Genomic DNA, 26,305 nt, shown 5'->3' with positions numbered 1-26,305 from the left:
CCACAATCCGAGGGTGAATTTGATCGTGGGGACAGAATAGGCCGAGGCTGGCCTGCAGGACTTGGGGTGCCACAGTAGGGAGTCCAGGGGAATACCCTGAAATATAGAGTTCTCAATATCGACCCATTTTCTAATCCCTCGGGGGGAATGCCAGGACACTATGTGGTTAAGTTGACAGGCGTTAAAATAAGATTGAAGATTAGGATAACCCAAACGGCCTGAGGTAACATTTTTGGTCAATATAGTGCGCCTTAATCGAGGTTTACGGTGAGCCCAAATAAATTTGTGGCACAATGCTTGCAGGGAGGTCAACGTCATACGGGGCACCAGTGTCGGGACAGTTTGGAACAGGTATAGGATACGGGGGAGGAAGTTCATTTTCAGGGCGTTAATCCTTCCAATCCATGAGATATATAATCGATCCCATTTATCTAAGTCTTGCGTGAGCGTTTTAATCAGAGGAACATAATTAGCCTGAAAGAGGCTAGTATAGGATTTAGTAATATAAATGCCGAGGTATTTTATAGCCGAGGGTCTCCAAAGAAAAGGAAAAGTAGAGGTCAAAGTCAAATTAGTATAAGAAGAAACATTAAACGCAAGGGCTTCTGATTTGGTATGATTTATTTTATAGCCAGATAGGGAGCCGTATGAAAGTAGTTCCGTCTGTAAGTTAGGAAGAGATATCAAGGGGTTAGAGAGAGTCACGAGCACGTCATCTGCAAACAACGATATTTTGTATGAATCCTGGCCCACAGTAACACCCCCGATGTCTTTGTTGAGTCTAATACGTTCTGCAAGAGGTTCAATACACAGGGCAAAAAGCAAGGGCGAGAGAGGGCAACCTTGACGAGTGCCGTTCCTTAAATTAAACTGGAGTGAGCTTAAACCGTTAGTCAGGACCGTAGACGAGGGGTCAGAGTAAAGGGCCGCCACAGCAGTGACAAAGTGACCATGAAGGCCAAACGTGGATAATGTAGAAAACAAAAAGGGCCAGGAGATGCGATCAAATGCCTTTTCAGCATCAAGCGCCAAAGCAATCGCTGGTGTTTTAGATGAGTTTATGTGGTGAATCAAGTTAACAATACGTCTGGTGTTATCTGAGGCCTGACGACCGGGGATAAATCTTACTTGATCAGGGTCTATCAGTGATGTCAGCACAGTATTCAGGCGAGACGCCAAGACTTTAGCAAAAAGCTAGAGGTCGGTATTGATTAAAGAGATGGGTCTATAATTTGAGCAATACGAGGGGTCCTTTCCGGGTTTCGGGATAACTATAATGCGGGTGGTCGTGGAATCAGTGTGAAAAGGGGTGCCCTGCAATATTTTATTAAACAAATAGACCAGATGAGGGAGAAGTTGAGGAGCAAAAGTTTTATAATACACCATTGGGTAGCCGTCCGGGCCAGGGGCCTTTGATGGTTTCTGTGTTTTTAATGCCGCTTCGATTTCTTCGGCAGAAATATCAGCATTAAGAGCAGAGTTAGCTGCTTCGTCTAACCGAGGAAGAGAGCATGAGTCAAGGTATTGTTGGACCTTACAGGCATGTGTCGAGGGATCGGTCGGAGGGTCCAGATTGTAGAGTGCCCTATAATAATCAGAATAGATATTGTTAATTTTCTTGGGGTCATAGGTTACGCTGCCTGAAGGTTCCCTAATAGTGTGAATGGCTTGATTAGCTTTCTTGGCGCGTAAGCGATTAGCTAGTAGAGTATGGGCCTTGTTGCTTTTGTCGTAAAACGTTTGATTAGCCCATCTAAGGGAGCGCTCAACGTTCTCCGCCAAAAGAGACTGGAGATCATTACGAGCCTTAGAAAGTTCGGCTAGTATTTTCTTAGAATGTGTGCATTTGTGTTCCCGGTCTAATTTTGCAATGGTGTCAGTTAATAAAGCAATTTGAGTGTCCCGATTTCTTTTACGGCGGGACGCATATTGAATAATGTATCCTCTAATAACCGCCTTATGGGTTTCCCATATCGTGGCTACACTGCAGTCACCTTCTACATTGATATCAAAGTATTCCTGAAGCTTAGTTTTACTTAAGTCCTGAAACTGAGGGATCTTCAGTAGGGTTTCGTTAAGTCTCCATGTCGGTCTACCGTCAGGGATATCAAATATGTCAAAAGTCGCAAGCAAGGCTGCGTGGTCAGTCCAAGTGACTGGGATTATCGAGGAAGCACGAGCCGTCCGGGAGAGAGGCGCACAACTCAAAAACAGATCAATGCGGGAATACACATCATGCGGGTTGGAATAAAAAGTGTAGTCCCTGATGGTTGGATTAAGAAATCTCCAGACATCAAACAGACCAGCCTCGGCCATGCCCCTGTGTAATGCAGAAGAGTTTGGGGTTCGGCCACTGCGCAAGGGACCGGATTTATCCATATATGTGAGGGCCATATTGAAATCCCCACCAACAAGTGTCTTACCCCGTCTATTTGAACAGAGGTCTTGGAAGAACTTGCGATAAAATTTAGATTGGGCCGTATTTGGGGCGTAAAGATTAGCCAGTGTAACCTCCTCGTGTCCAATTTTTCCTCTTACCACTACATAACGACCGTCAGTGTCGCTTTTACAATCCAAGAACTGGAAAGGAATGGATCCTCTAACTAAGATAGCTACACCATTCTTTTTTGCCGTATTATTGGAGTACCAGGCCATGGGAAATAGTTTAGACGTCAGTGAGGGATGGGATGCCGATTTCAAATGCGTCTCCTGTAGGAAGATGACGTCACCTTTTAAAGTTTTGAGAGACCTGTGGAGGTGAGAGCGTTTCTGGGGGGTGTTAAGACCCTTGACATTAATGGACAGACACGTTAGTGGCATGATTGAAAAGGAAAAGGGGGGTAATCTGCAGGGAAGGGGCCCCGGACTCTGACAAAATTAGAGATCTCCTTTTTTTGCACATGTAAACGTAGACTTTGACTTCAACATACCTTCCAACATGAGCCTCTCCAGGAGGGACACAATGCTCTGCTCCTGGACTTTTCTCTTAATGTATGATTGCCAGCATCTGTGTTGAACAGGTTAATGGATAAGAAAGGTGTTTCAGCACAGGTGCTGGCAATCATAAATTAAGAGAAAAGTCCAGGAGCAGAGCAATGTGTCCCTCCTGGAGAGGGTCATGTTGGGAGGTATGCTTCAATGTCAGCCCTAGTTATTAAAATAATTTGCTTTTCTTTTTACTGTTGTGGTTTTAAAGGAGTTCTGGTGCTACCCATTAATGTGTATCTAGACTTCATACAGCCAACTAATATATTTAAAAAAAAATTGTACAGGGTTTTATAGTCCTGCAGTTGTGTGGAATAACGTCAATAAGCAGCACTACTGTGCGACTTAATGTGAAAAATGGACACTATTGTGCGGCATAATGGAAATAAGGTTGCACTACCGTGTGACGTAATTTGATTTGGGGCTACTATTGTGTGCCCACGCCCATTTCCTGCGAGTGAACCCCCCATTTTTTAGGTGCTCGCTGTCCCTATTTAATATATGGGGGAGCGGGCACCAATGCTTATTCTGGCACAGGGCACCAAAATGTCCAGCTCTGAAGACACCCACCTGCGCTAATACTAAGATGCAGCGTCGGTAGCAGATCTGTTGATTATGGAAGGTCAGAACACCCTGTGATAGCGCAGCATGGCCGCAGAATGTGTGACGCCAAAGACATTGCAGTTGTGTACATGATCGTGGCTGCAGGCTAAGACATGCCCTGAAAACAGTCACGACACACCTGCGTTTTGCTGCCACTCCCTGTAACCACCCCCAAGCAGTCTCGACTGTCAGTGTGCAGTGCGACTTAGTTGGCTGATGATCGCACAACTGCATAAAATCGGGTTTACATACATCCCTGAATCAGGACCTGAATACTGAGTACTAAATGCTTTATTATATTAAACTTACAGAATCTAGAATTTGATTGTTTTTCTTTTTCTTTTCTTTTTGAAACCACAACCAACCTTTTTAGTGACTTGTCCCTGCTGCAGACACTTCCCAGTGTCCTGACGCTGATCTGCTCCTGCAGGTGGCTTGATGCTGGGAGGTGGGACAGACTCAGGATGTCATTCTTCCCTATTAAATACACCATTGTGGCTGATCCTAACCTCCTCCCCAGTCCAGATTCAGTGGATAAGAATGGAAAAGCAGGGATTCTAGGTCCCCTGGCACCAGATAAAGGTTTTAATGTGCCCTCCCCCCACTCTCACCACAGGCAGCTCTCTGCACCCGCCGTAGGGGGCCTTTAGTCCTCCTTTAATAAGTGATTGTGTGTTTGTACAGGGGGATGTTATACATTGTGCCATTGTGGTTATAAATATAGAGTAGTATGACATTTGTTTTGACACACACCCACAGTTCACCATTCCTTTTCTTTTCCACACCAGCAATTTATCCCACAGCTGCTCTTACGCCGGTCACACACAGCACTCCTCAGCCTCCTCCTATCCTGCAGCAGCGTGAAGGTAAGGTCCTGATGGAAACCTTTCACATTATTCATTCTCACCTCCTGTACTGTGCATGGTACCTCATTGTGTGACGTAATCTACAAGCTGCACTATTTATTCATACAGAGAAACTACTGGCCGACATGGAGCACAAGATGGGGCAAATAAAGGGAGGTAAACATGGAAGGCCCGCAGCCCTGCCCCTGAAATCAGACCATAGTGCACACAGAGTGCACGGGCTCGAGGAATAAGAGTAAATGAGAAAAGATGTGTACCAGCTGTAATAAGCTGTTTCAGGCATCTGATGTAGGCTGCCTGCCCATTTGGTACTGCCACCCAAAGACCAGATCAGCAGTGACAGTAGTCCATACTTACAGTTGGCTAAATTGCACTGATGCTTTTGTTTAAGTGCTGGAATCAATAGCCAGATGGTAGTGCCTGCTATTGTCTAATGCCCATCTGTAGGTGACCCAACAAACAGCTACATTGTTACATTGTTTAATACACTTTTTAACTGTACCAGATTAAATCCAATCCAACTGGGTCAGATTTATATTGGTGTAGAGATCAATTTGAAGCTCACGTGTGGCGCAAAGGTCAAATGAATCAAACTGCGAAGAGTAGGAACAACATTATTCTTTAAGATTTGTACACATGGCCATTAATATCAGGCATTCATCACGCATTCATAAGCCTGGTGAACGCACTTTCTGACAATCATACACTTACAGTTTGCTCTCGTTGCTTCCTTTCAATGTTATCATTGCCAGCAGTATTCTAAAATGTTAGTGCTCACTACAATATTACATAAGAATGCAGCATTCTGATGGTCAGGTTCTGCTTACTAAGTACATTGTACTGTATAACACTATGCTGAAGGGAAGCTATGATTACAGGCCTTGTACACTGATAATGGTAAGGACAAAGTACACGCTACTATCTGACCAAAGATGCAACCAGAACCACATCCTGAGGTAATATGGACTATGGCCTCAGTGGAAACTGAAGTCACATACAGGACAGGAAGCCATGTTCTAAGCCTGCTGTTCCACTGCCAAAACAATTTTTATTTTATTTTGATAAGAACATTTTTTTTATACAATAAAATAAATATAATGCATGAGTTATATTGTGACTGATTGCCACAGAAAATATTATAGCCTAATGGTGCGTACACACTTGCCGATATATTGGGCATTTTATTGAATATCCAATATAGCATGGGTCCGTCGGCCAGTGTGTATGAACAATATGTCTGTTCACTGACATATCACGTCGGCCCTGCAGCACAGCCGACAGCCAATATATCTAACGATATATATTGGCACATCACTGTGTGTGTGCGGGCGCCCGTACACAGGGGGGTAATTCCAAGTTGATCGCAGCAGGATTTTGTTTTAACAGTTGGGCAAAACCATGTGCACTGCAGGGGAGGCAGATATAACATGTGCAGAGAGAGTTAGATTTGGGTGTGGTGTGTTCAATCTGCATTCTAATTTGCAGTGTAAAAATAAAGCAGCCAGTATTTACCCTGCACAGAAACAAAATAACCCACCCAAGTCTAACTCTTTCTGCACGTTATATCTGCCTCCCCTGCAGTGCACATGGTTTTGCCCAACTGCTAAAAAAAATCCTGCTGCGATCAACTTGGAATTACCCCCACAAGCTGCAGCAGCCGGCGGTGACTGACGGCTGAAGTGGGCGGCCGTGTGTAAATGCCCGCCCAGTTCATGACGTCAGTCCCGACGGATTCGGCAATATATCTGCCAGTGTGTACACAGCAATAGAAACAAGATACAAATAAAACAATAATAAAGACAGAGAAACATGATTTAATCATTAAAATAAAATATAGGGGCCTATTTTTAAAGGCAGCTTTTCATAAGAGTTTTGCAGAAACAACATATCTACAGTTTCTGCATAACTTTCCATATCAGCGCTATGTACTAATAACCCAGTGCAGGAGATTTCACAGAAATGTGCAAAAGGCACATTAGCGCTGTAGATGGCAGTCCCCATTATTATCAATTAGTGATGTGCACCGGAAATGTTTTCGGGTTTTGGTTTTGGAATCGGTTCTGCGGCCGTGTTTTGGATTCGGACGGGTTTTGGCAAAACCTCCCTGAAATTTTTTTATCGGATTCGGGTGTGTTTTGGATTCGGGTGTTTTTTTACAAAAAACCCTCAAAAACAGCTTAAATCATAGAATTTGGGGGTCATTTTGATCCCATAGTATTATTAACCTCAATAACCATAATTTCCACTAATTTTCAGTATATTCTGAACACCTCACAATATCATTTTTAGTTCTAAAATTTGCACCGAGGTCGCTGGATGACTAAGCTAAGCGACCCAAGTGGCCGACACAAACACCTGGCCCATCTAGGAGTGGCACTGCAGTGTCAGACAGGATGGCACGTCAAAAAAATAGTCCCCAAACAGCACATGATGCAAAGAAAAAAAGAGGCGCAATGAGGTAGCTGTGTGACTAAGCTAAGCGACCGACACAAACACCTGGCCCATCTAGGAGTGGCACTGCAGTGTCAGACAGGATGGCACTTCAAAAAAATAGTCCCCAAACAGCACATGATGCAAAGAAAAAAAGAGGCGCAATGAGGTAGCTGTGTGACTAAGCTAAGCGACCCAAGTGGCCGACACAAACACGTGGCCCATCTGGGAGTGGCACTGCAGTGTCAGACAGGATGGCAGATTTAAAAAAATAGTCCCCAAACAGCACATGATGCAAAGAAAAAAAGAGGCGCAATGAGGTAGCTGTGTGACTAAGCTAAGCGACCCAAGTGGCCGACACAAACACGTGGCCCATCTAGGAGTGGCACTGCAGTGTCAGGCAGGATGGCACTTCAAAAAAATAGTCCCCAAACAGCACATGATGCAAAGAAAAATGAAAGAAAAAAGAGGTGCAAGATGGAATTGTCCTTGGGCTTTCCCACCCACCCTTATGTTGTATAAACAGGACATGCACACTTTAACAAACCCATCATTTCAGCGACAGGGTCTGATACACGACTGTGACTGAAATGACTGGTTGGTTTGGGCCCCCACCAAAAAAGAAGCAATCAATCTCTCCTTGCACAAACTGGCTCTACAGAGGCAAGATGTCCACCTCATCCTCATCGTCCGATTCCTCACCCCTTTCACTGTGTACATCCCCCTCCTCACAGATTATTAATTCGTCCCCACTGGAATCCACCATCTCAGGTCCCTCTGTACTTTCTGGAGGCAATTGCTGGTGAATGTCTCCACGGAGGAATTGATTATAATTCATTTTGATGAACATCATCTTCTCCACATTTTCTGGAAGTAACCTCGTACGCCGATTGCTGACAAGGTGAGCGGCTGCACTAAACACTCTTTCGGAGTACACACTGGAGGGGGGGCAACTTAGGTAAAATAAAGCCAGTCTGTGCAAGGGCCTCCAAATTGCCTCTTTTTCCTGCCAGTATACGTACGGACTGTCTGACGTGCCTACTTGGATGCGGTCACTCATATAATCCTCCACCATTCTTTCAATGTTGACAGAATCATATGCAGTGACAGTAGACGACATGTCAGTAATCGTTGTCAGGTCCTTCAGTCCGGACCAGATGTCAGCACTCGCTCCAGACTTCCCTGCATCACCGCCAGCAGGTGGGCTCGGAATTCTTAGCCTTTTCCTCGTACCCCCAGTTGCGGGAGAATGTGAAGGAGGAGCTGTTGACGGGTCACGTTCCGCTTGACTTGACAATTTTCTCACCAGCAGGTCTTTGAACCTCTGCAGACTTGTGTCTGCTGGAAAGAGAGATACAACGTAGGTTTTAAATCTAGGATCGAGCACGGTGGCCAAAATGTAGTGCTCTGATTTCAACAGATTGACCACCCGTGAATCCTGGTTAAGCGAATTAAGGGCTCCATCCACAAGTCCCACATGCCTAGCGGAATCGCTCTATTTTAGCTCCTCCTTCAATGTCTCCAGCTTCTTCTGCAAAAGCCTGATGAGGGGAATGACCTGACTCAGGCTGGCAGTGTCTGAACTGACTTCACGTGTGGCAAGTTCAAAGGGTTGCAGAACCTTGCACAACGTTGAAATCATTCTCCACTGCGCTTGAGTCAGGTGCATTCCCCCTCCTTTGCCTATATCGTAGGCAGATGTATAGGCTTGAATGGCCTTTTGCGGCTCCTCCATCCTCTGAAGCATATAGATGTCAGGATTCTGATTTAGTATGTCCCCGAAGGGGGCACTAGTGGGTCAGTGTAGGAGTGAAAGAGGAAACTGGGAAACGGACAAAAAGTTCCGCGCATGTGCGCTTAATATTTATTATCACACAGGGATAACCGATGACAGGAACAATGAATAATAACTTAATCCGATAAATGAATATTTCAAAAGTCACTGGTAACAAATAAGCAATGAAGATGAACTTGAAACTTGATATAAATGATAAGGCAATAATGAAATCAGATGCAGCAAACAAAACTCTGGTATATAACGAATAGCCATCAAGGCACACAGTCTCTGTAGAAGCATACGTCTTTAAGCCAAGCAAGGCCCTAGCAGGAGACAGTCCTAACACAGCAAGATGTTAAGTGCTAAAGGCAATGCACAGTGTGGAATGCTGGTAATTAGGTGAAGAGGCTGAGAACACACCTGAGGAAAGTCTCTACTGCAGATTGGTGTAGCAGACTGTGGCTGGAGTTTGTAGCAAACTGGAACAATGAAGACTGGAGACTGGAACACAGGAACTTGCACACTGAATGTGACTCGCAGGAGAGCTGGAGTGGTTGCTGCTACTTGTAGTTCCACAGGAACACTGGAACAGGGAAACAACTTGAAGATGCCAGAAATAGGAGATTGCTGGAAACAAAGAATTGAAGACTGGAACCTGGAACTGGAAACTGGAACGGAACTGGAACTGCTGGGACCTGTAGTTCCACAGGTCCAATACACAGGGGTATCTCTGCAGACAGAGGACTGCAAACAGGAGACGCCTGTTCACAGAATGTGACGTGTTGTCCAAGGCTGGAACCTGGAACTGGAACGGAACTGGAACTGCTGGGACCTGTAGTTCCACAGGTCCAATACACAGGGGTATCTCTGCAGACAGAGGACTGCAAACAGGAGACGCCTGTTCACAGAATGTGACGTGTTGTCCAAGGCCATGAGACTGAGCCAGGAACTGGAGTTTATACCCCTTGGTCTGTGATGATTGGATGTTGCATCTGTGAGAACACACCCTGCTGGATTAGGTGTTCAGATCAGCTGTGAGTTAGCTGAAGCACTATGTACTCCAGGCTGCAGTAGACTGAAAACTAGAACTGGAACAGAAATGAACTGCTGGAACCTGTAGTTCCACAGTAGTGATGCGATGGAGAATGCAGATTCATGACAATAGAGGGTTGAATTCCACCTCGTTACCACCTCTTGCTTCAGATGATGGCAGAGCAGGTTCAGGACTGTTTGCTGGTGCTCCAGTCTTCGGCACGCGGTGTCTGAATGCTGAAAGTGGCCCGCAATTCTTCGGGCCACCGACAGCATCTCTTGCACGCCCCTGTCGTTTTTTAAATAATTCTGCACTACCAAATTCAATGTATGTGCAAAACATGGGACGTGCTGGAATTTGCCCAGATGTAATGCACGCACAATATTGGTGGCGTTGTCCGATGTCACAAATCCTCAGGAGAGTCCAATTGGGGTAAGCCATTCTGCGATGATGTTCCTCAGTTTCCGTAAGAGGTTGTCAGCTGTGTGCCTCTTATGGAAAGCGGTGATACAAAGCGTAGCCTGCCTAGGAACGAGTTGGCGTTTGCGAGATGCTGCTACTGGTGCCGCTGCTGCTGTTCTTGCTGCGGGAGGCAATACATCTACCCAGTGGGCTGTCACAGTCATATAGTCCTGAGTCTGCCCTGCTCCACTTGTCCACATGTCCGTGGTTAAGTGGACATTGGGTACAACTGCATTTTTTAGGACACTGGTGACTCTTTTTCTGAGGTCTGTGTACATTTTAGGTATCGCCTGCCTATAGAAATGGAACCTAGATGGTATTTGGTACCGGAGACACAGTACCTCAATCAAGTCTCTAGTTGCCTCTGAATTAACGGTGGATACCGGAAACACGTTTCTCACCATCCAGGCTGCGAAGGCCTGAGTTATCCGCTTTGCAGCAGGATGACTGCTGTGATATTTCATCTTCCTCGCAAAGGACTGTTGGACAGTCAATTGCTTACTGGAAGTAGTACAAGTGGTCTTCCGACTTCCCCTCTGGGATGACGATCGACTCCCAGCAGTAACAACAGCAGCGCCAGCAGTAGTAGGCGTTACACTCAAGGATGCATCTGAGGAATCCTAGGCAGGAGAGGACTCGTCAGACTTGACAGTGACATGTACACATAAGGGAAATGGGGGGTAAGGATGTCCTCTGCACTAGAAAAGTATTGACATTTTTAATTTACATTAAAATTGCCCCAAATTTTATGATTACAGAGAAGTTTTATCACCATTCATCATAGGGGGTGCTGCCATAGACAATAAATTACAGACCAACAGAGGATAGAAAAGGATTGTCTCTTTGTTGGCGCACTTAGAAGAAAAAGAAGAAATTGTATTTACATTTGCTATAAGTAACTATTATTTATTTAAAAAATAACTTTTATTAATACCATCTAAAAAATGTTGCAATTAAGAAACATAAATGTTAAAAAAATAAATGTGCAAATTCGTGTAAATTCTGTGAATAAATTCACTAGTGAAAATAAATAAAAACTGAATCACAATGCCTGATTTTTCTGCTCAGTTAATTTCATCAGTTTTGTGGATCATAGATATTACACGGTAACTGTATATAGGGTTAAATATAATATGCTTCCATCATTATGGTTATCTGGACCTCATACTGCTGACAGCTGACCTTGTTACACCTTATTATTGTGCATGTATAATAGGAACACCATTGATTATCATAATCGACATTGATATTGGTCCTTGAATATTTATTTTAACCCTATATACAGTTACCGTGTAATATCTATGATCCACAAAACTGAGAAAAATCAGGCATTGTGATTCAGTTTTTATTTATTTTCACTAGTGAATTTATACGAATTTGCACATTTATTTTTTTCACATATTTTTTATTTATTTTTTTATATGTTTTTCACATTTATGTTTCTCAATTGCAACATTTTTTAGATGGTATTAATAAAAGTTATTTTTTAAATAAATAATAGTTACTTATAGCAAATGTAAATACAATTTCTTCTTTTTCTTCTAAGTGCGCCAACAAAGAGGCAATCCTTTTCTATCCTCTGTTGGGTTGACAGTGACATGGCCTGCAGGACTATTGGCTTTCCTGTCTAAGGAGGAAATTGACACTGAGGGAGTTGGTGGTGTGGTTTGCAGGAGCTTGGTTACAAGAGGAAGGGATTTAGTGGTCAGTGGACTGCTTCCGCTGTCCTCCAAAGTTTTTGAACTTGTCACTGACTTCTGATGAATGCGGTCCAGGTGACGTATAAGGGAGGATGTTCCTAGGTGGTTAACGTCCTTACCCCTACTTATTACAGCTTGACAAAGGCAACACACGGCTTGACACCAGTTGTCCGCATTTCTGTTGAAATAATTCCACACCGAAGAGGTGAATTTTTTTTGTATTTTGACCAGGCATGTCAATGGCCATATTCGTCCCACGGACAACAGGTGTCTCCCCGGGTGCTTGACTTAAACAAACCACCTCACCATCAGAATCCTCCTTGTCAATTTCCTCCCCATCGCCAGCAACACCCATATCCTCATCCTGGTGTACTTCAACAGTGACATCTTCAATTTGACTATCAGGAACTGGACTGCGGGTGCTCCTTCCAGCACTTGCAGGGGGCGTGCAAATGGTGGAAGGCGCAACCTCTTCCCGTCCAGTGTTGGGAAGGTCAGGCATCGCAACCGACACAATTGGACTCTCCTTGGGGATTTGTGATTTAGAAGAACGCACAGTTCTTTGCTGTGCTTTTGCCATCTTAACTCTTTTAAGTTTTCTAGCAGGGGGATGAGTGCTTCCATCCTCAGGTGAAGCTGAACCACTAGCCTTGAACATAGGCCAGGGCCTCAGCCGTTCCTTGTCACTCCGTGTCGTAAATGGCACATTGGCAAGTTTACGCTTCTCCTCAGACGATTTCGATTTAGATTTTTGGGTCATTTTACTGAGCTTTATTTTTTGGATTTTACATGCTCTCTACTATGACATTGGGCATCGGCCTTGGCAGACGACGTTGATGGCATTTCATTGTCTCGGCCATGACTAGTGGCAGCAGCTTCAGCACGAGGTGGAAGTGGATCTTGATCTTTCCCTATTTTACCCTCCACATTTTTGTTCTCCATTTTTTAATGGGTGGAATTATATGCCAGTAATATATCAATAGCAATGGCCTACTACTATATATACTGCGCACAACTGAAATGCACCACAGGTATGGATGGATAGTATACTTGACGACACAGAGGTAGGTAGAGCAGTGGCCTACTGTACCGTACTGCTATATAGTATATACTGGTGGTCAGCAAACTGTGCAAAACTGAAATGCACCACAGGTATGGATGGATAGTATACTTGACGACACAGAGGTAGGTAGAGCAGTGGCCTTCTGTACCGTACTGCTATAAAGTATATACTGGTGGTCAGCAAACTGTGCAAAACTGAAATGCACCACAGGTATGGATGGATAGTATACTTGACGACACAGAGGTAGGTAGAGCAGTGGCCTTCTGTACCGTACTGCTATATAGTATATACTGGTGGTCAGCAAACTGTGCAAAACTGAAATGCACCATAGGTATGGATGGATAGTATACTTGACGACACAGAGGTAGGTAGAGCAGTGGACTACTGTACCGTACTGCTATATAGTATATACTGGTGGTCAGCAAACTGTGCAAAACTGAAATGCACCACAGGTATGGATGGGTAGTATACTTGACGACACAGAGGTAGGTAGAGCAGTGGCCTACTGTACCGTACTGCTGTATAGTATATACTGGTGGTCAGCAAACTGTGCAAAACTGAAATGCACCACAGGTATGGATGGATAGTATACTTGAAGACACACAGGTAGGTAGAGCAATGGCCTACTGTACCGTACTGATATATAGTATATACTGGTGGTCAGCAAACTGTGCAAAACTGAAATGCACCACAGGTATGGATGGATAGTATACTTGACGACACAGAGGTAGGTAGAGCAGTGGCCTACTGTACCGTACTGCTATATATTATATATTGGTGGTCCGCAAACTGTGCAGAACTGAAATGCACCACAGGTATGGATGGATAGTATACTTGACGACACAGAGGTAGGTAGAGCAGTGACCTACTGTACCGTACTGCTATATAGTATATACTGGTGGTCAGCAAACTGTGCAAAACTGAAATGCACCACAGGTATGGATGGATAGTATACTTGACGACACAGAGGTAGGTAGAGCAGTGGCCTTCTGTACCGTACTGATATATAGTATATACTGGTGGTCAGCAAACTGTGCAAAACTGAAGAAGAACGCACAGTTCTTTGCTGTGCTTTTGCCATCTTAACTCTTTTAAGTTTTCTAGCAGGGGGATGAGTGCTTCCATCCTCAGGTGAAGCTGAACCACTAGCCTTGAACATAGGCCAGGGCCTCAGCCGTTCCTTGTCACTCCGTGTCGTAAATGGCACATTGGCAAGTTTACGCTTCTCCTCAGACGATTTCGATTTAGATTTTTGGGTCATTTTACTGAGCTTTATTTTTTGGATTTTACATGCTTTCTACTATGACATTGGGCATCGGCCTTGGCAGACGACGTTGATGGCATTTCATTGTCTCGGCCATGACTAGTGGCAGCAGCTTCAGCACGAGGTGGAAGTGGATCTTGATCTTTCCCTATTTTACCCTCCACATTTTTGTTCTCCATTTTTTAATGGGTGGAATTATATGCCAGTAATATATCAATAGCAATGGCCTACTACTATATATACTGCGCACAACTGAAATGCACCACAGGTATGGATGGATAGTATACTTGACGACACAGAGGTAGGTAGAGCAGTGGCCTACTGTACCGTACTGCTATATATTATATATTGGTGGTCAGCAAACTGTGCAAAACTGAAATGCACCATAGGTATGGATGGATAGTATACTTGACGACACAGAGGTAGGTAGAGCAGTGGACTACTGTACCGTACTGCTATATATATATATAGTTATACTGGTGGTCAGCAAAATTCTGCACTGTCCTCCTACTATATACTACAATGCAGCACAGATATGGAGCGTTTTTCAGGCAGAGAACGTATAATACTGGTGGTCACTGGTCAGCAAAACTCTGCACTGTCCTCCTACTATATAATACTGCTGGTCCCCAGTCCCCACAATAAAGCAATTAGCACACTGAGCACAGATATTTGCAGCACACTGAGCACAGTCAGATATGGAGCGTTTTTCAGGCAGAGAACGTAGATATTTGCACTTGCAGCACACTGAGCACAGATATTTGCAGCACACTGAGCACAGATATTTGCAGCACAATTTGCAGCCCACTGAACATAGAAACTGAGAGGATGCCAGCCACGTCCTCTCACGATCATCTCCAATGCACGAGTGAAAAATGGCGGCGACGCGCGGCTCCTTATATAGAATACGAATCTCGCGAGAATCCGACCGCGAGATGATGACGTTCGGGCGCGCTCGGGTTAACCGAGCAAGGCGGGAGGATCCGAGTTGCTCGGACCCGTGAAAAAAAAGGTGAAGTTTGGGCGGGTTCGGATCCCGAGGATCCGAACCCGCTCATCACTATTATCAATGAGACTATGATCTCAACCCTGTGTAACAAACTCCAAAGCTTCTCAGAGTTTGGCCCGCTGGTTTATACCATCCTCAGATATGGTAAACCGCTATAAGTCTATAGAGGCTCCCGAATCTGCACTGTGCACATGTGTAGTGTCAGATTCCCAGGAGCAGTCTTCCACATATGTCAGGGAAATAGCTGACAGGAACAGTGGTTATTGCTACCGCTATCCCTGTAAGTTTGACTTAGTACTTAGCGGGGATATTTTATTTAAAATTGTAAATAACAGTTGCCACGATTATTAATACATAGGCCCTGTCATTTCTTATCTGAACACGTATTCTAAAAGTACAAAAAGAAAATGGCACATAGCATAAAAAGACAATTCTGAAACGTGGTATTCAGCAAACATTAACAACAGTATACTAGATAACAGACAAAGAGCTCATAGATGTATGCTAATGACACCGCAATGTGTACGCAGCAACAGTGCAAACATATGCAAATGCTGCAGTCATCTGGATTTGTATTGGGATGCCCACCGGCAACTATGCGAGTCACAGCAGCTGCGTACAAAGACGCAACATTGCTTGCAGATAAAATGACTATTGTGCATCTGAGTAGCCGTATGACTGCATAGCATGGCTGCAGGAAATGAGACGCCATAGCCACTGTTACTGCAGGCTGAGACAAGTCCTGGAAACGGTAGTGACACACCTCTGTTTTTGGTACCAGTCCCCATCAGTGCCCCCAAATGGTCCCTCACTGTCAATCACTTTGCGAATAAATTGTCCCTGCGGCCGCCGTCACAACAATTGCAGCCTATGGGCCGCATGGCTTAGACACATGCGCAGTCGGGCGAAAATCAGTCAGCTGCAAAAAAATCTCTGTCAGTACTTTATCAATAATATTTATACATACAAGACAAAGAACAATCTAGACAAAGGACAGAATCTGATTTGTTACTTGGAGTAGCTGGGTTTTTTTTTAAGTTGCCTGTGCACCGTGTCACAGGACAGCAATGCAAGCGTTAATTACTGTTCATTATGTATTTATTCCTCACATTATTCTTTCTATTCAAGTTCGATCTTCATTCTTTCATTTTAGATTAGACTGTCAATAAAGTGCAATCAATGCATATTTCATTCATCTCCTTACTGCATATGTCAGTGTGTTTCTATTGCTTTGCATCCTCCATGATTATTCCATTTTTGTTTTTCTTTAGTTTTAGTAAAGAGGTTTGCTATGGAAAATCTGAAGTGACTAATATGAGCTGTCATGGGTGTAGATTTACTATAGCTTCTACACCGGGGAAGTGGAGGTATTTCCCAGGCCAACCACTCAGACTGTAGCCCTTATTTATCTAGTACAGTCTACAAAATAGTTGCTAGAATTTGGATGGTTGCTATGGGCAACACCTTCACCTTCTCGTCCTAGAAGTTCTAGTAACTCTAACAGATGGTGTTTTGTTAAAGGTATGAATAATTCTGTGCGATTATTGCAGTTTGTATGAATGTAGCCCATCTTCCTTCTTTAACTTCTATAAGTGTAGAGGAAGCAGAAAATGGAGGTAAATTATCCTTAAGATGCAAAATTAACTCAGTATTCTAAATAAAATACCACAATTTTAGCTCCAGTACAGAACATAAAGTGTTGGTATTTGTCAAAGGAAATGGAGCTAATTTACCACTTTCTAAAGACAATTTACATCCACCATTTACTTTATCCACTTGTATAGAGCTCCTTTGTTAGAGCCAGTGAACAAAGGTGGTCATTCCGAGTTGTTCGCTCGCAAGCTGCTTTTAGCAGCTTTGCACACGCTAAGCCGCCGCCTACTGGGAGTGAATCTTAGCATAGTAAAATTGCGAACGAAAGATTAGCAGAATTGCGAATAGACACTTCTTAGCAGTTTCTGAGTAGCTCCAGACTTACTCTGCCACTGCGATCAGTTCAGTCAGTTTCGTTCCTAGTTTGACGTCACAAACACACCCAGCGTTCGCCCAGACACTCCCCCATTTCTCCAGCCACTCCCGCGTTTTTCCCAGAAACGCAAGCGTTTTTTCACAAACCCATAAAACGGGCAGTTTCCGCCAAGAAACACCCACTTCCTGTCAATCACATTACGATCACCAGAACGAAGAAAAAACCTCGTAATGCCGTGAGTAAAATACCTAACTGCATAGCAAATTTACTTGGCGCAGTCGCAGTGCGAACATTGCGCATGCGCAATTAGCAGAAAATCGCTGCGATGTGAAGAAAATTACCGAGGGAACAACTCGGAATGAGGGCCAAAGTGTATCCTACCTTGCCCTTGGCAAAAGTCCTGTTTTTATATTTATCAGATCTGGTCTTAAGGACCCCATACACTTATGCGACAGGTCTGACCGTCATGTCGCAGGCGATCAGCCTGGCAGCCTCCCAGGCGGCAGGATCGCCCAAGATACATCGTATGCTGTCCTTTTGCTTACAATGTATCTTGGGCAATCCCAGCTATGCCTGCGGTATCGGACATGATCGCTAGTGCAGCACAATCTGGAGGATCCGATCCGATGCTCACGGGAACGCGCATCAGATTGGAAACCCCTCCAAAATGCCCATTTCATCCGATATATCGGGCTAAATGCCTGAAATCGGATGAAATTGAGCATTATCGCTCTAGTGTATGGGGCCCTTAATATTCCAGAAAGACATATGCCACACCTCCAGGTTTTAGATGTAATCTACCCCATACAGGAACATGTAAATGAAATCTGAGTCATCATATATACATATTGTACACACGTACACATTATGGGGGTCATCTAAAGTTGAACATAATTGTCGTAAAATACGTAGGCGTGAATTGTAATGATAAGTAAGCAGTTTGTGTAGTATACGCAGACATGCAGGTATCTTGGAATGCCTTCTAAAGTGCACGTTATGTAACTTGTGTTTTTTCTTCAATTAAACAAATTGCGTAAGCAGTGCTTAAAGTGGCCCATGAGAGGTGGTGGAACTCACCCACAACCCCCCCCCGGCGCCTAGTAAATAAAGGGACTGCGCGCATCGCAAAAAGGGGCTTGGTCTCAAAAAGAAAGGGCCATGGTCACGCAGTAGCATCCCCAATTCACATTACGCTGCACAGTAGCACAATCTTATTCACATTACACCACATTATTCATGTTATGACACACAGTAGTGCCCCTTATACACAATGCCCACAGTTTTAGTGCCACTAATCACTTAATACCCAGAGCAGTAGTGCCCCTTATGCAATGCCCACTGTAGTGATAGTGCCCCTTATGCAGTGCCCACAGTGGTAGTGCCCCTTATGCAGAGCCCATGGTAGTGATGCCCCTCATGCAGTGCCCCTTATGCCTCCAGGAGTTATGCCCCCGTTAGTAGTGTACTCAGTAGTAATGCCTCCTGTAGTAGTGCTCCCAGTAGTAATGCCCCGTGTAGTAGAGCCACCAGTGGTAAGTATTATTGCCCCCATTAGTAGTGCCCCCAGTATTAATGCCCATTTGGTAATGCCCCCTGTAGTATTGCCCCTTTGGTAGTGCCCCTAGAAAAGCCCCCTGTAGTATTGCCCCTTTGGTAGTGCCTCTAGTAATGCCCCCTGTAGTACTGCCCCTTTGGTAGTGCCCCCTTTAGTATTGCCCCTTTGGTAGTGCCCCTAGTATTGTCCCCTTGGTAGTGCCCCCTTTAATATTGCCCCTTTGGTAGTGCCCCTTACACACACAAAAACACATACGCAAAAAAAACAAAAAATACTTTCCTAAAACTCCGCTCCTTCCTCCGACCACTGCCGTCCATCTGCTCTGGCCGCCCACTACTTGGAACTATGGGAGAGACGTCATGAAATTTCCCATAGTGCACTCTGTGGGACTCAGGACCCGGAAGCCAGAGATCAGTAGTGAGCTCCTGTTTCCGGCTGCCGCTGTAGGGAAGAGCCGTGCACCCACTGGTAACACAATCTCAGCGGGCGCCCGGCATCTCCCTGCGTCACAGGACTGAAATTAGGTTAGGTGAGCAGGAGGAGGTAGAACTGCGTTCCTTCTCCAAATGGAACTGACCAAATGCAGTTCCGCCCCGTTCCGGCTCACTTTAACCCCTGGGTGTAAGATGCTCAGAGTAATAGTTTATGACACTAATAGTTTATGATACTTCAATGTATTACATTGGGGAAACCCCATGGCCATTATAAAAAGCAGCGATACACCACTACTTAGCTATTCTCACTGTGGCTCCTAAAGGAGAATATTATCATTGTTAAAATTTATATTTTACCATCCATGGAGATCTACACGAACGAATAGAACACTATCCCTCCACAGGCCCCAGGAATTAGGTGAAACATTGGCCTTCATTCCGAGTTGATCGCTCGCTAGCTGCTTTTAGCAGCATTGCAAACGCTAGGCCGCCGCCCTCTGGGAGTGTATCTTAGCTTAGCAGAATAGCGAACGAAAGGTTAGCAGAACTGCTCAAATTTTTTTCCATGCAGTTTCAGAGTGGCTCAGAACCTACTCCTAGATTGCGATCACTGCAGACTGTTTAGTTCCTGGTTTGACGTCACAAACACGCCCTGCGTTCGGCCAGCCACTCCCCCGTTTCTCCAGCCACACCTGCGTTTTAGCCTGACACGCCTGCGTTTTTTAGCACACTCCCGGAAAACGCTCAGTTACCACCCAGAAACACCCACTTCCTGTCAATCACTCACCGATCAGCAGAGCAACTGAAAAGCGTTGTTCGCCCCTGTGTAAAATTGCTTAGTCTTGTGTGAAATTACTTGACGCGTTCGCCCTGCGGCCCATACGCATGCGCAGAATTGCCGGTTTTTAGCCTGATCGCTATGCTGCGAAAAACGGCAGCGAGCGATCAACTCGGAATGAGGGCCATTATTTGGAAAATTAGGTTTTGTGTGGGAGTGTTTTATTTGTAATAAAATACTTTTTATGTAGTGCGTGATTTTATTTGCATTCATCCTTGGCACACTACAGGTCCCAGCTTCTCCTGGAAGCCAGGGTATGCACTCATTTGTGGCTCTAAGTGCTAGTATGCCCCATCACTTAAAGTGAGCCGGGCATGCTGGGACCTGTGTTGCAACATCTTTTGTTAGTGTAACTAGGGAATTCAGCAGAATTCAGAAGTCTGGTTGTTACTGTATAAGAGGGATCCAGTGTTGTTGGTTTCCCTTTTGTAGGGCTACCAAGCCTGGTTGGCATAGCCTAGTGCTGGAAGCTGCCATCTTCAGTGACACCATGCTTTTCATCCCCGGATTTTGCGTATTTGCTCGCCCTTGCAGTACTCAACTACGTCAGCCTGCCCCTTACATTCCCCATTCTAAGCACAGAGAGAAGTAACAATGGAAGACATTTCAGTCTGTACAATTGCACATGTCAGTGTACTTACTGTATATCCAACTCCACATGATCCCCTATACCAGCATGTACACACATATTTACATGCTTGCCAGAGGAAAATCCCATTTGGAAGGTGAATCAAGAGGGAAGGAGCCTGAAAAAAGGGGCGCTATTTTGAGAGGCTGAAGCTGAAATTCAAAATGGCTGCTGCTAGTGTGCAGGTTATAGGCAATCTGGTGGGGTAAGTTAAAATGAGAGTGGCTTGGGGTGGGGGGCGGCAGTGGAGGAAACTGAAGTTGTAGTGTATAGACAGTATAAGGGAAGGAATAAAGACAAGAGAATATGTAACCCGAGCAAGCAAGGGAGGCTGAATGTTAAAGGAAATGGTGGATGTGATGTTCACTACAGCTATGCATAGAGCATATACGGACCACTCCATTTATTAATTTACTGTACATCTGTTTGTGAGTTGCAATTTGGGGGCTGAATAAATTGGGGCACTGACCCTGTTCATAAGCTACTGTATGTCTCGGGAATCATTACAAATATACATATGTGTAGAACTCAATGTAGGACTGTAACCTTCTTTGTAATACAGGCATGGTATTTTTCAGTCACATACCCTTCCACAGAAGTGGGTCAGCACTGCTTGCTATCTATTTTCCAGTCTTAATTGGCCTTAATCCAAAATGTATTAAATATTGCTTCCCTCTCCTCACAGGGCCAGAGGGCTGTAACCTATTCATCTATCACCTGCCCCAGGAGTTTGGTGATAATGAGTTGACACAAATGTTTCTGCCCTTTGGAAACATAATTTCATCCAAAGTGTTCATGGATCGAGCAACCAATCAAAGCAAATGTTTTGGTGAGTTCTGAAGACACTCTTGTTACATGAATCCTGTCCCTTCCACAGCATGGTAACATATCTGTACAAATGTAAGAGTAAACTGGGATTTTGACCTCTATTATCATTATTTATTGATAAACTTTATAAAAAAAGCTAACAGAGGAAAAAGGAGAAGCATACCAATGAAATGATCATTTGTTTACTCTTATATATTTCTGACATTTAAATCTTTTTTTCTACCATCTCTCTCCAGGATTTGTCAGTTTTGATAATCCATCAAGCGCTCAGACAGCAATTCAGGCTATGAACGGCTTTCAGATAGGAATGAAAAGACTGAAAGTCCAGCTAAAGAGGCCCAAGGACACAACCCAACCATACTGACCATACATAGGCCCAAAAGGCCCCTCCTGGTCATACAGGTAGGCATTAACCTCCTGTTCACTCCTTAATTTTATTTAATTAAGTTATTAATGTGTTTGAGAAAAAGTTAAGTTACTGTACTAGACCATAGTTAATAATTGTGTGTGTTTTAGCTCCCTAATCCCTTACAGTGGGTTGTCATCCATTTAAGCAATGCTAAAAACTGTACCACCATATTAAAGAATTATAATATCTGTCAATCTCTTCTTTATGCAACAGGTACACCATGGACCTTTGACCCCCTCAGTCCTATCCTTGAGGATTATGGGAAAAGAAGACTTTTTACCACTAAACACTCCCTCCCGCCCCTGAGCCTCCTGACCTTTGTCCCTCACCCACACCCAAGGACCAAAAGGTGGCTATGGTGAGGAGCAGGAAGAACCAAGCTACCTAAACACAAGGTTGTGTCTTGTGAGTGTTCTATGTCTGTCTGCTGAACGCCCAGGAGAAACCACCCATAATGGAACAGACTTGCACCTGATGACCTCCCTCAAATGACCAAATATGTGAGGGGGTACAGGGCGATACCCATTTCAGAGACACATGGGGTGACTAACCCCCCTCCATAAGAGTGGCTACAGATTTGCAGTGCAAAGAACTATCTGTTTACTTATTTATATGAACATATTTATTTATTGGGGAGGCCCTGTGCAACCTACCACACCCATTCCACTGCTAGAGGGCTGAGCAACGTGGGATGGTTTGAAATCATTGCTATATTTTGTGTTTTAGAATTTATTTTCTTTGCGGAGGACAGGGTGTTCTGGGTGGGCAGGAGTGGAGTACAGCAGAGTTGAAAGGTCATGTTTACAAGTCGCCCACACTTACGGGGCAAATCCCATTTTTCTGCTGCTCATACACCTGGCCCCCCAGAAAAAGGGCTGGACTTTTGCATCTGCTCCAAAACCCTGCTCTGTGTCTTTCAGGATTGATAAAGAATTAACCTCTCCGTATTGCTGCGTGGGGAGAACCTGTATCTACAATCATGCCTTGTTCTCACAACAGATTTTTTTTTGCCTCCCCTTAATGTTAATAAGGAGTTAAATGGTTTTGTTAGCAAGAGTGTTTGGATGCTTATCTTAACAGAGAATCTCCAACTACTTGGAACTAATAATCTACTGAATTGCTGAATACTGAATACCAAGAATCTTCTCCATACTGCCACAGCTGCTTTTTCAGAATCACATATATGTCTAGTAATTAAGGGTATGGAGGCCTACTGCAGGAAAGAGAAGTCTGCTGTGTGGGTGCATTTATCAGAGAGTCTTGTAAGACTTTAGGGCTCATTCATGAATGTGTAAGAGTGCAAATGCATATTCTCTAAAGTCATACCCCTACTTTGGAAACTGTTTTGTGGGTAATTGTATAGATTTGTGAGCCAAGACAGATAAGGCTTCCTTTCTGAGTGCGAGTGTACTTCCTTACAAGATTAAGTTTTGAGGGATGGGATTATTGAAATGAGATAAATGGGTGAATAAATTACATCGGGGCAGTCCCTGCTTTGGGATGTACAGCCTTTTTCTGCATAAAATGACTTCCTGTTTACAGGATGTTGGTGTTCATCTGCCCTTGTTTTGTTGGGATGAAATTAGCACCTTCCTGTTACATGTCTGATAGGGATGCAGTTAATTTCCCGACAGTCAGGCTCCCGGCAGTTGAAATACCAACGCTGGTTTCCTGACAACATTCAAAATGCCGGCGGTCGAAATCCCGACCGCTGCCCGGTATTCCCACTAGGATGGTGGTCCACGCCACCACCCGAGGGTTAATATAATAGTGTGGCGAGCGAAGTTCTCCACCGAGATGAAGTTTGGCAAGCGTACACGCTGCGCTCGATGTCTGGATTTTGACTGCTGGGATCCCGACTGTCGGGAAATCCTACTGAATCCGTCTGTTAATATGCTCATATGTAGGACAATCAGATGGAATGACAAGATAGTGACACAATAGTTAAAGTCCCAATATCCCCTCACTCTTGATGTATGCCACATGTAAGGCTAAACTAATCAGTATTTCAGGAGAAAAATCTAAAATGTGAAATGAAAGAGAGGGGTAGGGGGGGGGGGGGTAGGCTGGACTTTGAAGTGACATTTCATTGTTTTCCAGCATTAGTATTATAATCATATGTATATACAGCGCTTACATATTACACAATATTGTATCGCATTGAGTCCTGCTCAAGTAGTGTTACAAAAGCATTGTCCTTTTAGTCCACAGAAATAAGCACAGATTGGCTTTGGGCATGGTGAGGCTCTGGCAGTTCCAAGTCCCATACAGTAGACCCAACTGAATTTACAGGTGGATCCACATGGTCAAGCACAGATATAATTTTTTGGGTAGGATGTTGGGGGGTGGGGGTGGGAGTGGGGTGGGATAGACAGACTTGCATTAAGTAAGCACCTACAAATGCATTCGCGAGACACACAGAGCGGACAGATAAGAAACCGCGCGGGCCTGCATTCTTTACAATTTATAAATGAGCCTTACAAGTTGCAACTCTACCAAGCATTCCACACTGTAAGACTACTTACTACTTATACAAGTCATTTGCACATTGTACATGCATAGATAAGGAATTACAGATGAAATTTACCCATAGCTACACCCAGATAATGCAGCCATCTTGGGGCCTCTCATATTACTAAAAAGAGACATCATTGATGTACTAGTGATCTCACTAGCTCCTAGTAAATGCTGCAATCTCATTAGCAGTGGTTCAGTCCACAAAATGGCTGCAACTGCTGTGTGAGGACAACAAGTTGCTAAAATGGCCTGCAGCACATAGGTGTGCCATATAGTGAGATGCCAACAATAGGTCATTAGTCATTAAGAAGACGCAAGTGCTGTTTTTCATTATTAGTTTTTGTTTGTTAGTCTTTATAAGCAGGGACTGGGAAATTGAGTGGTATATCACATTCCCATAATACACAGTATTACTGTTAAGTCCAGGAGGGGCTTTTAGGAACATGTAGGAGAAGTTAGCGGTATGCTTTTTAAATTGTTCTATTATATTGTGGCACCACTAAGACACACAGGGTACAAAGTGGGCAGTGGTACAGAGTTCTACAGCCTTGTACAAAGAGAAGAAAAATAGATAGAGATATTTTCTTGTGGTAATAACATTGGGAGGTAATGTGAAAACAACACAATGTTTTTTTGCTAATTTATGATAAATCTTAAATACCCCTTCCTGTTACATAGCTAGTCCTAGAGGTGAGGTAACAGCCAGCTCCAAGAACTAGGGGCTTTGCATCTGTGGTCACTTGTAAATACCATTTTTATACTTCAAACATTCCTTATCTCAGATGTGAAAAGACAAGGCCCTGGTTAAGCACAAAGAAGAAAGGGGGCTTCTGGGCTTGTTTTACCTCTCCCGATCCTCCAGCATATAATTAGGACTAATTATCCTCTTCTGTAAATGCATGGCAACATCACCAAGTACAGGTTTCATAATGACTCTCCCTGGTATCCTACTATAGGTTATTATGACCTGATGAACCAAAATATGCCTGGTAGGAAGGGGTTAATTAATTAGCACTGATCTTTCTCTCGTCACCTCTCCGAGGCTTACATTGCTTAGTTTACTTATATGGTACAGAGGATTTTCAAGATGGCAACCAACATGAGCAGGTAATCTTCAGGGCTGCCAAAGTTTATTAAACATATCCTATTATTTTCAGTGCTAACTTGGCACCAAAAGAGTGAGCCACACATGCAACTGTGCCTCATATGGGCGAGGCTTTCTTAGCATCCTCTTCATACCTCGCCCGGGCAGCACATCCCGTGGTGTGTTTAAGATTATATCTGTGGCAGAACTATCCAGGTGTTCAGAAAAGCTGCCGTTTACGAAAGAATTAAAAGTTAATTCGTAATGCTCCGCATCTGTTTGCCTTTAATGAAGAATTATGTACGGCCTCTTCTTGTGTGTTTAACTCATTGTATGAAAGGGAATAACATTATACAGCTGCGTGTGTGTGTGTGTGTGTGTGTGTGTGTGTGTGTGTGTGTGTGTGTATATTCCGTCTGAGATTATGATTCTGAATAATTTACACCTGCTGGAAAATCAGGCCATTTACACTGCATGGAACATTAATAAGCCAATCAGCAAGAGAAGAGAAATGTCACATTTTTCTATATCATTTATAAAAGGACCTTAAAGTCCCTGTGGCTCTCATTCTTTCTGGAATGTTCTAGTGGAAAACGTATGTGAATACAACTATTTTTTATGGACCTGTGGCATGAGCTGTGACCTATTATGTCCTGCTCTCCTACTATTCTGGTTTCCACCTCCACTTCTGTTCTGTGTAACCATGGTATGTAGGAGACTGCGTGTTAGGCCTATGTCTGCACACAACCTATCCATTTTATTTAATTGGTACTGTAATAAATTAAAAATCCATCTTCCTGTACTTGTCATTACCCATATAGGTGTTCATGTGCCCAGGTGATACTTTACTT

At 44.0% G+C, this 26,305-nt stretch overlaps 1 protein-coding gene across 5 annotated transcripts in view; it reads left to right on the top strand.

The window, feature by feature from the left end:
- The window catches only part of CELF5 (CUGBP Elav-like family member 5), a 250,729-nt gene extending 224,967 nt beyond the window's left edge, over nt 1–25,762 (top strand). For all 5 annotated transcript variants that reach the window (XM_063914438.1, XM_063914441.1, XM_063914440.1 and 2 more), the window contains 4 exons: nt 4,377–4,454; nt 21,302–21,445; nt 21,681–21,846; nt 22,067–25,762. In XM_063914438.1, the coding sequence (XP_063770508.1) occupies nt 4,377–4,454; nt 21,302–21,445; nt 21,681–21,808 (350 nt within the window). In that variant the 3' untranslated portion in view covers nt 21,809–21,846; nt 22,067–25,762. The remainder of the gene's footprint in view (nt 1–4,376; nt 4,455–21,301; nt 21,446–21,680; nt 21,847–22,066) is intronic.
- Nucleotides 25,763–26,305: the final 543 nt, after the last annotated feature.

This window comes from Pseudophryne corroboree, chromosome 1 (assembly GCF_028390025.1).
Source record: "Pseudophryne corroboree isolate aPseCor3 chromosome 1, aPseCor3.hap2, whole genome shotgun sequence".
NCBI classification, from domain to species: domain Eukaryota; kingdom Metazoa; phylum Chordata; class Amphibia; order Anura; family Myobatrachidae; genus Pseudophryne; species Pseudophryne corroboree.
Note: the sequence above shows the minus strand (reverse complement) of the source record. Positions and strands in the feature narration are given on the sequence as shown.